The 15,243-nt window shown below is 35.2% G+C and overlaps 1 protein-coding gene across 2 annotated transcripts in view; it reads right to left on the bottom strand.

Moving 5' to 3' along the window:
• The window catches only part of ATP9B (ATPase phospholipid transporting 9B (putative)), a 155,101-nt gene that overhangs the window by 23,899 nt on the left and 115,959 nt on the right, over window positions 1-15,243 (bottom strand). For both annotated transcript variants that reach the window (XM_041427466.1, XM_041427465.1), the window contains exons 13-15: window positions 14,602-14,744; window positions 6,706-6,818; window positions 2,190-2,438 (exon numbers count right to left, since the gene is read on the bottom strand). In XM_041427466.1, the coding sequence (XP_041283400.1) occupies window positions 2,190-2,438; window positions 6,706-6,818; window positions 14,602-14,744 (505 nt within the window). The remainder of the gene's footprint in view (window positions 1-2,189; window positions 2,439-6,705; window positions 6,819-14,601; window positions 14,745-15,243) is intronic.

Here is a 15,243-nt window from a genome sequence, read left to right on the forward strand (position 1 = left end):
GTTTTAGAATGGAAACTTTCCATTTCACTGCCATATAGTTTTGAGGTATGAGTTGAAATGATACAAAAATCATTATTAAAACGATATCTGTGCATTATCTCCCTTGCAGCATGAACAGTTTCTTTGTTGTTGATTTCTTCTTCTACCTCCTTTTCCACCCTGAGTCCCAGATCTATTATATTAGCACTTTACCAACTTTTCTTTCCTTCCTTTCATCTTTCCATGGTCAAATTCCCTACTGTCTTTGCAGGGCACCGCTTGAATAATTCTCGAGTCTTACAGCTGCTTTCTTTAGTAAATATGGGAGGAGAATTGCTCTTCATGGTAGCATTTTCAGCTTTCAAACAACTGATCAAATATACAAAAGCCCACAGGGAGAGAGGAGCGAGCAGGAGGAAAAACTCACATAGTCTCTCTCAAATGCACACCTCTTCACCTGAGTCAGTAATACCTTTGGCTGTTAAAGCAGAATATTTACTTAATTTATAGTTGTCATCATATCTTCATAGTCAGATCCTTGCTCATGCAGTCATTCATTACACTCAGTAGTACCTCACAGGCTCATTAAACTGAAACATTAAGTAAATATGAATGCATGTGCAGACAAAAATTTGTTCACTTGTGCATAATACAAGTCAAACATTATACAAATATATATCATAAACAAATGCTCTTCTGGCATAAACAAATGCCCTTTCAGGATTCTCAGTTCATAATGTGGATCAGCTCACACTACATAACACCACATACAGTATTATGGATTATTGATTTTAGCCAAAGATCAGCATCTCAAGTCCTCCCTCTTTATTTAAAAATAAAGAATTTTATTTTTAAAACTGTTCTGGCTGCCATTTTTTAGTCACGGAGAACCTGCCACTTCTTTGTATTCTACAATCCTTTGACACTATGAACTGTGTTTATGGCATCTGAAAGGTATGTAATGTCTCCTAGCTTGTTACTACATGAAGACGGATTTAATTTTATCTCTTGCATTCCTAAAAACCCTTGTTACAGACTTGTTACTTTTAGCAATGATAACCTGCAGTGTGAACTGCTTAAGTTTTGTTAGCATTACATATGGTGACGTATTAGACATGAAAACCAAATGTATACATGAATAATGCACTATGTAGTAGGATGAAGTTGGTGAAAGAAACATTATCTTGTATGAGATCAACTTGCACAGTTAGAGAAATATAGAGGCTTTCAGGTAAATAATTCCTTGTTCACATCTTACAAAAACCTTATTTTATTTATGACTAAGCTACTGGGGTTACAACAAAAACAGTACCTTCAGAAAATGCTAGAAATTCTTGAAAACAAAGATTCTTCTCAACCTGCTCACTTTCAAATGCAAACCAACCTCAAAATAGTCTGTTTCTCATTTTTACTATATCAACTACACACATTATTATAACGTGAACTCTTTGCAGTGTCTTGCAACATGAGCTTTGCTTCTCTCTTCTACTATCTTTTTAGATTGAATTTTAGGCAATCAATTTAGGGACCAGAATAGGATTATTCAGAACAATAATCAAATCCAGAGAAAGCACTGGGATTTGTTTAAAATTTGGATTTCAATAAAACTCAAAGGCATGTTTTTATTGAAATGGTATTTTAAATTTGCGCTACACTTGATGCAATTTTGAAAGAACCCTAAAGATTATGAAGCTGCCTAGAGTTTGAAGCTCAAGAACTTTTCTACAGAAGCATTCAAGGTTTGATGGGGTTTTTTGTTTGTTTCTTTCTGGGGGTTTTGTTAGTTTGTTTTTTCCTGTTAGGAATCTGTACATTCTGGTATGTGATAGCATCTCTAACTAATGTAACAGGCTGTCCATCATTCAGAACAGTTTCATATTCCCTTTAATAGCATACTATGATTCATACACGGATTAATTTTTTGAGAATAATAATAAAAAATCATAAACCTTTAATAGCAATCCTCAATACAGTATTGACTCCGAAGCACTGACTTCACAGGTCTTTAAGTTAAGTAACTGAAAACACTTTTATACAACAAGGCATCAGAACCAGCAGATCTTTCCTAAGCTGTAGAAAATATAAAAACAGATTACTACTAATTTTAAAGAAACCTCAAAACATTTTTTTTTTTTCACAGCATTTCTCTTTTTTACTTAGTTTACCCCATTCTTTAGGAGTTATAAATACTTTCAGCATTGCATACCAACCTCATCAGGGCTGGAAGCCTGGTAAGTTCGATTTTCATCGCTGAAGTCCTGATCCACTTCTGCATATTCTGTCTCTGCAGACACACCAGCCCGGGATTCATATACAGGGGTGACATTGTGGCAGAGTGCAATGGCCTTCACTGCTTCGTGTATCCGACTGCTGACACTCTTCCGCACTTTGGGTGCAGAGGATTGAGGCTTCCTGGATGGTGTTGAGCTCGTACTGTTCCCACTGTTCTGAGAATGCACCTTTAAGAGCCAACACAATGAATAGTAAACCAAAGTTCAAAAATGGAAACAAAACACGAATACTTATCTATGTATATCTGACTGTTCCCTTTACAAAGATTGATAAACGATAAGGCTAGTAAGCATCCATTTATTTTTATATACCTATGGTTAACTCATTCAGCTGGTGATAAATAAAAAGCCTCATCTACTTTTATTAAGAAATTATATGTAACTATGGGCTCATCACCTTGCACTTCTAGTCAAATTTCAATAACAGAGCCTGAAGACAATTGAAAAATGTGAAAAGAAAACAAGTATGTTGGAAACGGGCTGAATAGGCTGATCGGATTCTGCAGAAACCTGCTACCTCACTTCAGATTTTTCAATGATCTGTCACAGTAGTCCTTTTGTGTCTATTGCATTCAGTGAATTATTTTTTATTTTCCTTTTTAAAAAAGTATTTAAACCAGCCACCAAGTGGATGAAACACTGAGACAAAACTTCAAAATTTACTACTGTTTTGTTATTCTTCTTCACCTGTGCCATTAAACTGAAAAGAACCCCTTAAAAAAAAAATCACCTAAATCTCAGTATTTTAAAAGATGACCACATTTGATCAGGAGAGACCAGAAGAAGAGGAGATCAGGGAACATTTTCAAGTATAAATATTAGGGGTAATTAAAATACAAATATTGCTGATTTTATTTATAACTTAACACAATTTCTGTATTATTTGTGAACTAATGCAGTTTTACTCTTTTACTGCAGCTGAATGTTTTTTGTCCTTACAAGAATGCAATAATCTAATAAAATAATCATGCAAAATAACAGTTTGACACACACTTGAAGATCATATTACTGTTGCATAACAATTAAACTAGCACTGTTTTAAGTTATCCTTCACAAATGCTCGAGCACATGACTGAGCTAATCTTCCTCTGATATGGAATAAAAATATTCCTAAAAATACTATATGTTCATAATTTGTTAAAATAAGTTTTGGGGTTTGTTTTTGGGGGGGCAGGGGGTATTATTGTTTTTTGTTGGTTGGGTTTTGTTTTTTTGTTTAAAAGTCAGCACATTAAATATATCAGCAGTACCACCACAGGGCTCTTCTTTTCACTCCCATGTAACTCAGAAAACCTTTTCAGAATCCACGCTTTTTTCCTCCTGACTGCAATCTGCTGAACCGTGAACATTCTGCCCATCAAATTACAGTGTTGTCTAATAAAGGGTTTAACTTTCTGCTCATCTGGCACTGCTTTTCAGCTACTGCTTTAAACCTCTGCATTTGCATTCTGCTAACACTGATGCCATTACAGTCACAAATAAATTAAGCTGATTTACTCCTTCTGAATTATGTTATGTTTATTGATGCTTGTATAATTTAATTTCACACAAATTCCATTAAAGATTATGCCCTCTATCACAAAATGCTTCCAGTGGGGAAATATAATCAGGTTATAATAGATTTGTGTGTTACATTAAGATGACAATAGTCTGGTAGGTCCACTGTAATAATAAAACAGAACACAAACAAGGGATAAAATCAATGTCACACAAGAACCACTGCCTAGCTAACCAGCAGCTTCTATTATCATAGATTAAATAAAAAACCTCACCATACTTTTTCAGATTGAAACAATTGTTTAGCAGTTGCTTGGTTTGTTACTGAGACTCCATCACTGTTCTGTTTTAACGAGTTGCTACTAACACTTTAAAGCACAATTAAAGCATTATTTATAAAGCATTATTTAAACATAGAGTAGTGTTACATAAAGCTGAAAAAAAGGACGTTCCAAGAAAGTTCTTTTCATCATCTACTAATAGCAAACCTACACTTTGGAAATTTTTTTCCCACAACTGAGAAGAAAAGTTTGCCTCACATTTCTTATTTTAAGTATGTTACAGTTACTAAAAACTCATAACCATGGTTGCCACTCATTAAATTTTACAGTAAATTAGTAAAACCTTTAAGCAGTAAGAATTCCAGGAATTGTGCAATTATTTTCAGATACCATATATAACTGAAAAATATAAAACTGGTATTTGTGAGCATGCCTCTCCTAGAAGACTGTTGCTTAGCTGTCAAACTCAGACTAAGGTGTGCCAGCTCAAGACTACCTGTTAATACCATTTATTGCTACAGCTCTTGCTGTGAATACCCAAATGACACATTATAAGAATGCCAGGTTTGAGTGATTTTTATGAACTCTGTGAGTAGCAGGTAATTTCAGTAACACATTCTGAACCAAATCTGGATAGCTGATCTTTAGGTGAAAGAGCTCCATTTCCCATTTCCAAGGCATGATTATTGTATCTCAATTACTATTCATGGCTGTACCTACTAAAAATTAAGCTGAAATAGATTTATCCAAGGAAAAGAATTCAAGAAGGGGATTTGTTGAATTGTATAGATAGAAAATAATTAAGAATTTAAGTTGCAAACTTAAAATGTACACACTTCACCACTGTCTTCACTCCTGTCTCTCCTCCCAAAAGCTACAAAGTATTAACTGGGTCCAGTGTGGCATTAAATTAAACTTTTATTTTTTATTTTAAGCAAATAAGAAGGGAGCCATAGTTTACAACACAGCACAGCTAGATATTCCAAATAATTGTTGATTCTACAGTTCTTCTATGAGAGAAAATGAGGACACAGACAAGGAGGTCAGTCTACAAACTTAACTGGGTGTCCTAGTGTGACTATATGATGCTTGTATCCCCAACTGTCTGTTCTGTATATGCTGGATATTAAGTTCTGCACCTTTAAGACTGGTTCTGAGAGAAAAGGGAGGGAGAAAAAGCTCAGTTTGTTATCAGAAACTGCACTTGCTCCCTCTCATTCCTTCTCATGGACTGTGTTGTCTGCTGATGGACAGACAGCAGGACAGAGCTCTCCTTTGCTTTTAGTTAGTTTTTAGCTAGCTGAGGCAGAGAAGTTCCCTGGACTGTGGCTTTTATTTTTCTGGGAACTGATCAATCATTCTTTGGACTAAAAACCCAGAAAAAGAATCCCGGACCTCACGCCTGTGGCCCACTGGGGCCTGGGATGTGGCATTTTCCAGCACCAGAGGGACTGAGACACACTCAGTGAGCCAAGAAATACCAACAGAGGACTCTCCTGGAACTACAAAAGGACTTTCTCTCTTCAGAACAGGGAGAGGTTTTACAGTTTATTATTATTCATTTTTTTATGCTTGTGAATACTTTGCGTGTTAAATAAACATATTTTTTTCCATTTTTCTCCAAGGAAATCTTTCTAGAACCAGTGGTGGGGGAGGGGTTGTTTGAATTTGCTTTCTAAAGGGAACCCATTCAGAGGTTTCCTCCCAGATTTGCCGTAAACCAGGACACTGGGTAGGCAGTCATGTTTGTGTGTCCACGTTAACTATGGGGAAAAAAAATTATATAGATTTTTATTGTCATACTGTAAACAACATGGAAATACTAGTTAACTTTTCATTTGTTGCCTCTTCTGTAAATTTTCTTATTTTTTGTTTCAAAGAGTAGAAATAAAAAATAAAGCACAAAGTTCATTCCAATCTCAGAGTACAATCAGGTGCTTAGGAAATTTTGCAGCACGCACCCAGTTTACACACATGGGAAATGCAAGTAATCCCACAACTGACCCACAAAGAGACAGGGAGTCACAATCCTCTTGTATACTTTCCAGACCAAGCACTCTTATACCTCACAGGAACACTTTGTTCTCAAGCAATATGGAGTTTTCCATTTTCTCATGCTTTCTCCCTGACAGTTTTATGCTGTTTGAAATAATTTTTTGAAAAAGAATTTTTAAATATACCTGTGTAAGTTTTATTTTGACAATTACTGTTATACCATTTGGTTATACCAATTAATGTGGCTTTTCAATGTATATTCTTGATGAGTATCTTCAAAGATATAATTACTGTTCATGTTGTTCTGGACACCTCCTTATAATTTGTAGTCTCAGTAATGAATAGCTTACTCTTAGATGTTTTTGCAGGAGAAAGACTGCACTGCACAGACAGGTTAACACAGATTACTGCTAGTGAAGAACAGAAAAGTAATCTCTTTAAGTGGGCATTTCGAGGAACTCTTTAAGTGGGCATTTCGAGGAACTTTGGAATCAGGAGACAACTATGTACTCTCTCATATTTTTCCCTTCCATCATATTTCTTAAGAGATACCTACACATGACAACTTTCACAGCATCTCAAATTCTAGACATAATTATTACCAACAATGCTTCAATATTGTTAAACCCCCCCATATGAAATGCAAATGATTTATGAAATACCTGTGAATAAGAGGTTATAATATGACTCTGTATTTCATCCATTGTGTCTGTTCCATAGGAAACAGTACCTAGGTGGAGGCGCTTAAATATCATCTCATTCTGTGTAAGTGTTCCTGTAATAAAGGAGAAGTATATCACAAAGCAGTGAAAAATACTATGACATGGCCACAGAAACCTCCTCTCCCCACCCCCCAAAAATAATCTTTCCTTTGGAAAGCAGAAATGAATCACGAGTTAGCATCAATTTACTTAATTAAAGGAATGTTTGTGGAGAAAGATCATGGTTAGTCATTCTGGAAGAACTCACTGATTCCATCTGCAAGCTGATTTTGCCAATAATTAAATACACAAACCTGAAGAGACAAAACCTTTCTTTTTATACAAAAAAAATTTGAATTTGCAGTATGTGGATGGCTGACTCTCAAAAGCCAGCGCAAGAGTTTGCACCATGTATCAGGAAATCTAAAGAAAAAACCCCCTGCAGGAATCCCCAAAAATTCATACAAATTTTCTACACTTCATGTACCAAGGCAGACATTGTGGCAATTGGGCACATTCGGTGTCAGTGCTATCTAGACTAAGTCATTGGGACCTAACATTACTTCTAAATTTGACAGATTCAGCCTCCAAGCACAATAACGCAGAACGAACAAAATCAGTGTTTTCTGTGTTCACTTCACATTTGTAAGAAACAGTCAGACTGACACTGCATCCACCTCTGCCAACCAGTCATGTCCTCTGGTCTGGAAAACCTCTAATTGAGGGATGGGGGCTTCAGCCTTGCCTGATGGGGTATATGATGCAGAAAGGGGTCACTACTGCCTAGCTTTCCATGGTCAGCTCAGAAAAGATTATTTTGATAATGCCTCTTCCTAAAATTTTTCCCTACAGCTACTCAGGCAAAGCAAGTATAAAAATAGTATAAAGCTATTCCTCTATTTAACCAGACAGTTTTGTGTCATTAAAATGCATAAGTCTGATCATAAACAAATAAACCAAACATGGTACCAGAGTAGACATTCTTGAAGCTTCCAGAATATTTTTAAATGGAGTATAAGAAAATTATCTAGAAATACTGCAGAATAAAATATTTCATAATTATTTTATTTACCTTAACTATTTTTATTTCACATATTTATCCTAGTATGCCAAAATCACGCTAAGCAACAGGAGAATAAAAGACTGAAAGCATGACATATGCTATAAATATCTGCAAAAGAACACTGTCTGGCCAGTCAGCATCCAGTTTATGCACTTATCAGGGCTAGAACTATCAGAGATCTTCAAAGATTCATTAGGGCTGTAAAAGTCTCATGTCTTTCCCAGTTGCATTTGAAATGTCTGCCACTCCCACTTCCTGGCAATACCTGCACAGTGACACTTCATCTCCACTGTTGTACCACCACACTGCACTATCAAACCCTGTGTTTCTGTTTTACCAGCACAAGATGTTTGTTCCAAATTCCCCCTTTACCATTAAAAACTACATTTCCCATTTACTTTTCCTTACATGTTGTTGAGGATTTTTCTTTCTATAATTATATTATTTGAATGTTAAAAAATAACTAAAATAAGGTTTATGTGAAATGCATAAATTCGCTACAAAATATGCATAACATTCTTATAAATTTACATGAGAAGTCGAACATTCCCAAGCCTGGAAAACAGCCCAGGAAGACAAAATTCCAGATCTCTCTAATTAGCAAATTGGAAATTTTTGGTTACTTTCATACATGGGAAAATGAAATTTTGTTTTACAGTAATCACATAAACCCACTTTTTCTACTTTTAGAAGCTGTACTTTTATTGAGACCTTTTATTAAAATTGATTACATTTTGGACTTTAATTCAAGTCTAGAAAAATTGAATCTCCAGTTTGTACATGAGAAACATGAAAATTTCCACCAATAAATATGAGAAACTAAAATCTCCATTTCTAAAAGAAAGCAAAACCAAAACCCACACACTGTGCAAAAATATTCAGTGCAAAAAATTTTCAAACCAATCTTTATCACCTTCCAAACTTTCCAGGCGCGCTAATATCTTCTCACTGTCCTTGACTTTGCCAAGCCTTTGAATTAAAAAATCTCTCTCTAGGAGTTGTGAAACTAAATGCTAGTCAAAAGGTGAGACAGCAGGCAACTGTCAAACCTGCTTCCCACTATTTCTGTAATTGCTGCTTGGGAAAACTGAGCAGGAAACAAAATTAGCCCTATGATTACTATATGGAAAGATTATTTCTTCTGACACCACTAAATCAGTCCAACTCCATATCATGCCTGATGAGGGGAAGGTAGATGGCTGGAAAATTTCTGTGTTCTGCCCCCTCTTTCTCAGCAAGCAGAGAGAAGAAAAGACTCTGCACAGAACAGTATGGATTTTCCTATCTTACAATCAACAGGAGCCAAGGAAGAAGGTTTAGGAAAAACAGGTGGGGAAAAAGAATCAACAAAGACATGGAAATAAACATGCTGGAAATCCTGATCCAATACTTGCATCTTATACATCTCTTATACAATCCTTTTCATCAGCTATGTTAGTAGGAAATATCTATGACAACCAAAAACAAAAATAAAGAAAAGAAGCAACAATTCCAGTTTCCTCATGCTTCTCAGGACTAGAGTAAGACTTTCAAGAACAGCCATAATAAACCTGATGTGTTGTTAGACAAACAGCGGTGCTGAAGTTATGAAAATACTCTCAAAAAATTCTGAAAAAACCCCACCTTAACAAAATACACTTTTTTCAGCCGTTCACATGGAAATAAAGTTTCATCATGTGTGCAAATTAAGAATTCACTTCTAAATTCTTCTAATTAAAGTAATGCCAAAATGGGACAGAAACTTTCCTAACAACTTGTTCCATACATTACATAGTGCCAACCAGTCATGTTATAACTTTACCAGCAGTTCTGCTTTAAATTTTAGTTGAAGACTAATTAGTTTTAGTTGAAGACTAATACTCTATGACAGAACAACATGTCTTGTATTTTATGTCCCCAGATGCAAACTCTTCAAATATCTATAGGCAGATTTTCTAATATAGCCCACTTTTTGAACAAGAAAAACAATACAAAACTGAGCTATTTCAGTCTGCTCAAGGTGGTAAGTACTATAGAACAGGGAAGGAACTTTCTATTTTTAATAATATTTTTAAAGACCTAGTTATCAATTCCACACTTTCAGGACTTTGCTAATACGAAGAGTTATTAGATTTTAAAAAACCGCTTACTTTAGAAAGGCTTCCAGAAAGAACTTTAGTAAAAATACCATCTATTACTACTATTATATATTCTTGAACTTAGCTCTGGAATGCTGGTACCACACAAGGAAAATAGCTTGACAAAAAAAGTTAATGTAGAATTGCTGGAGAAAAATTTAGTGTGTTCTTTATTGAAGCCAAGAGTTGTTTTTTGGTTTTTTTTCCCTTCTTTCCTACTATTGTATCATTAAACACAGAGTAAAGCAGGCAAAGAGGAAATTAATTTCTAAGGAAAAAGTCCTGAAGGCATCATTTCTTGGGTGGCAACAGATGTGATTCACAACAGAGCAGCAGAGATTTTTTTGTTGCTGTTTTCTGAGAAGCAGATGCAGATCATTCTGATCCTGTATTACTAGATGGCAATTTGGATCAATACCAGCAATCTAAAAAGTCCAAAACAAGAAAAAGCAAGAAAATTTGTGCAGCAGAAAAATTAGTAACTGTGTGAGAAATTAAGAGGATGAGTAACTTTTCATAAAATTTGAGCACTTTGTTCAAGCTATTTGCTTAAACAGATAAAAAGTCAGTGTAAATGTGACCATTTCTATGGAAACTTTAAGGGCGATCAGGCCTAATCAGTCAAATAATTAAGACTGTTGACAACAATCTGAAAATACATATTTTTTTCTATGAACCCTGGAAAAAATATAATCTGTTGCATAATATAAGAAGAAAATGAAAAAAATTCATGGTAAGCATACATAGCATATGTCTGCTCATTCAGCTACTCCATTTGAGTATGCCATGAACACAACCTACACAAAACGTCAAACCAAGGAAGTCCTGGTACAACCCATTAAGAACAAGGACAAAGAGAGCTGAGCTAAGCTTAATCTTTCCTGGGCAGAAGGTCACAGTAGAGGTAACAGGCAACTTGAGGGCACTGAGTTAGGGAGTACCACTCCTAAACTGTGGCACACAGTTGTGAAGAGCAGTACCTATTTCCTCTGTGCCTTCTGCCTCCCACAAGCACAATACCTGTGTATTCAGCAGTGTAAGAGCAACATCATGCTAGCTGGATATTTTCAGTGAATGGGAGTCCAACAGAAGACAAAAAGTAAGGATTCCTTAGTCTGGAATCTTCCTGTAGGATGTCTCCATCAAAACGGTTCATTTCTAGTCTGCTCTACTCACCCTGCAATCCTAGTGGTACTAAAAATCTTAGAGGCAGAGCATAAATATAGATCGATCCTAAAGGAAGGAGATGTTATTCCATCAACTTTTTAAAATTATTCTTTCTCTCTAGTTGCTTACACTGAAGAGGTAAAGACTCAAAGTATAACTAAAAAGATTAATTTACATAAACAATTACTGAAATTCACTGTTCTAATAGTATATTACATTAGGCACATTTAACAAAAAAGTCCATATACACCAACCTCTAATACACAGATTTTCCAAAAAATTCAAGAATCCCATTGCTCTATGCATCTGTTCAACGATTATATGTGTTAAGTATCTCATTTGGTCCAAACACCCACTAAAATGTTAATTACAGAACTCAAATACAAGTGCATTCATTAGCAAACAACTACACTTGGAAGACCACACATTTGTTTTAGCTGAACACACCGGTAGTTGTTGTGAATAGCAGGTGGATTTCTAACCACATCCAAAGAAACAAAAACTCTCATAAAATATTGGCAAATATAATATTTTTTTTCTCCATTAGAATTTTTTGTATCCTGGAGAGCATGAGAAACCATGCTCATGGAAACTGCTACCCATCATCATAACGGATGACGCCTTTCTGTCAAACTTAAATGTGATTCAAGTCCAAACAACGTGGCATTATGGGTAATGGATGCTACAATTAAAATGTGAGTCCTAAAAAACCTGTTGTTTCACTGGGTATTTTTAGTAATGGCTTTGTTCTACATGAAGATAAAAACTCCCTAACAAAGGAATTAATGTATTGCTTTAATAGGCTGCACCCTGAGTTAAGTTTTAAAATTTATGAGTTCTCTGCAGCATTGTTCTTTAAACAATGGCATTGTCAAATGCAACCAGTGAGAAGATTAAAGTTCTCCCAGCAGATTAAGTACAAATTATCTGTCCTCCTGTTTCAGCATCATTTGTTCATTTATCACATAACGTCTAGTATTTCTGGTCAGTGTCAATATGCTCTGCATCCTTGCAGTTAACAGATGTCTTCTCTTGTCGAATGAATTACTTTATGTTTCACGCACTGGTGGCCGCAGATGTGTCACTATAGCAACATCATTAATTTCAGATCTTACCGGAAACATGCACTCCAATCAAACCTAATTATACCACATTGCTTTCTTGTCCCACAATAAGGAAACTATAATGCAATTATTGGGATACTTCATTTTCTATTATACTGTGGCAAATGAGAGAGCCACTGTGATGGACGCTTCTTGTCAAAAAGCTTATTGATGAAGCACAAACCCAATTTACAATCATACAAAGGACTACCTTGCAATTATGTTAGTAATGCAATGCTCCTCAGACTCAACAACTAATTCTCAATCATTTCCAGTGAAGACTGGGCCACAATATAAGACTTTTTCAGACAGTTCTGTAGATTCCCTTTCCTTTTCAGTATTGAGAAAAACTTCACCTGTTTACATTTAACTAAATCAGGCTTTTAGTGCTGCTTTTTGGTAGCACCCGCTTGGGCAGATGGCTACAAAACTGACTCCCTTCTTTATCCTCTGACAGCCAGGTCTTAAGTGGGCAAAAGAACAGAATCAACTGGTTTATATGATTAGAAATGAAAATTCAAATGAGAAAGTGCTGAGACCAGCTCTTATAAACTGTATAATCATGCAATGTCAATCATGAATTAAGAGTACAGACTTTGTTCATTAACTAACAGTATGTTTCACATTTATCATAAAATGCATAATGAGAACAAATGTGTTCAGGAAAGGAAACTGGAAGCAGCTACCAATATACTTGGGTAAAAGGTACATTGTTGATGTGTTTGTCCAGAATGAAGAACAGTTTAAAATTTGTGGGGCCCTTAAGATTATGAAAACAGAGCAGTATTGCCCATCTCTGCAAGGCACAGTCAGTGGTGTGAAGCTGGTGATGTCTCCAGGACTCCTGGCTTATTTTCACTTACATGAGCTTTCAGCTGACACTTGGGTAAAAATGCATATGGTGAGACTGCTGACTCTGCTTCTTTCCAAAACACTTTGAAACTACTGGCCTTCACTTTCATTTTTTCATCATTATTGTACAGATTCAGATCTTCCACCAGAGTTCAGCAGACCTCAGTCCTCTGAAAAGCCTTTGAGGTTGAAAACCAACAATGTGGAATCTCTACCAGCAAAGTTTAAAAAGTCTACATTGGTTTTGCTTAGAAAGTAGTGTTTCGTAACTAACTTTGGAATTTACTTTGTAAGTTAACTTTACTGCATTGTTTTGAAAATAAATTATTTTTGAACATACTTTTTCCAAACATATGCTGTAAATTACATATTTCAAGTCTTCAATGTGACAGGACTCAAAGTTACATAAATTATCATGATGAAGGGTGCAATTAAAATCAAAAAGCAGTTTCAAATAGTATACAAATCATTAGGTAACTGAAATAACACTTTTTTAACAATCATTCACTTGCTCTGAAGAATTGCCACACTATAATAAGCAATATACTTTCCTTTTACAAAGTAGAAGAACAATATTCAGATGTATAAAGGATAACATATGTGTAAAAAAGGAAAGCATGTTTTGAAAATATGACGATATATTATATTTGCACTTCATTTCAAATATGCAGTAATGAAGGTGTTAACATTGGAGGGAATAGAGAACTATATCAAACAGAAGGAGATATAAATTGTGTATTATGCTTTAGGAGCAGCATAACAGAGGCCAACCCCTACCTTCCCCAGCAGCTTTTTATGATTTTGAACTATATTTTACTTAAAAACAGTAAAAGAATTCTTCAAATTTTTTGAGAAACAACTTTCTCTGTTCAGAAGTAAAGCTTATTTTAAAAAACCCATGCATATCTACCAGAAGTTATTTATTCAATCTCAGAAAGAGACAAGAAAGTGTAACACAAGCTATTACTTCTTCACACTCTCAGTACTTACCTTCAGATCCTGGTAAGGGTTGGGGATTTCAGTACACGAGATGAGGTACAGCTATGAAGGTGAAATCATTCAGCAGCTCTAGAACTGGTCTTGGTAACATAAAGAGCAAGTAACTTCACTGGGGCAACAGCTATCATTCTGGAGGCTGATCTCGTGACTTGTTTTGGAAATTACTTGCTCTCTCAAAAGCTATTCTTAACTTATTATCACACAATATTGCAGTAGCAATGAAGTACAAAATAAACCATCATCCTGAGTACTATTCCAGAGTCTTTTCCGAGGAAGATATACAGTACTCTTACTCATGCTGTACAGTATCCTGTTGCTATAGAAGAGCGGTTCCCACTGGAATAAATCAGAGTACTACCAAATACTGACTTTAACATCTAAGTACTGGCCTACCCAAGCCTACTGGTACTTGTAAAAGTCCTCAAGCAAATGTGTAAAATTTTATTGAGAAACAAAAATCAGTAGTCTAAATCTACTCCTATATTAGCATATTCATAGAATTACATTTAGAAATTTTATAAAAGTTATCTGATTTCAGAATGATAACCTGATATACCTGTTTTATCCGTTAGTAAATAAACTAATCGTCCCAACTCTTCTGGTATGGTGCTAGTTCGAACAACTGTTCCAGGAATATTGTCATCTTTCATAATCATCCACCCATAGGCTGCCTTACCCATGTCCAAGTTGACACGTAAACTGCAAAGGAAATTTATACCATAATCAGTGTGAATATTAGGCAAAGTGAAAATGATAACCATAAAAATAACACTAGAAGCTCTTTTTAGTATATCTGAAAAAAGAAAGATCTTAAACCTATGTGTGCCAAAATTTTGGAAGAATGCTTTTTTTAATGTGTTTGTAGAGTACATATCACAGGCTTCATCCCAGACTTTTAGAAGATATAGCAATACCAACAAATGCAGTATCATGCATTCTGCATGAGACAGATTCCAACACTTTGTGAAGACTCTTGACATAATTACATTACTACTCTTATACAGAGGGATAACGTATAGCAAGAACAGATTCAGCAAGAACAGATTCAAGTCAGTTTTTACCTACCAAAAAAATGCAAACACCACCTATGTTCTCTTTATGATGTGAAATTACAAATATTTCTGTACCTTTTCAAGTCACTGGTGGTTTTTTTTTTTGTTTTTTAAAAAATAACCAACAACATTATTTCTTTACGTTA

The sequence above is a fragment of the Onychostruthus taczanowskii genome, unplaced genomic scaffold, assembly GCF_017590055.1.
Source record: "Onychostruthus taczanowskii isolate IOZ18803 unplaced genomic scaffold, ASM1759005v1 scaffold115, whole genome shotgun sequence".
Classification (NCBI taxonomy): Eukaryota; Metazoa; Chordata; class Aves; order Passeriformes; family Passeridae; genus Onychostruthus; species Onychostruthus taczanowskii.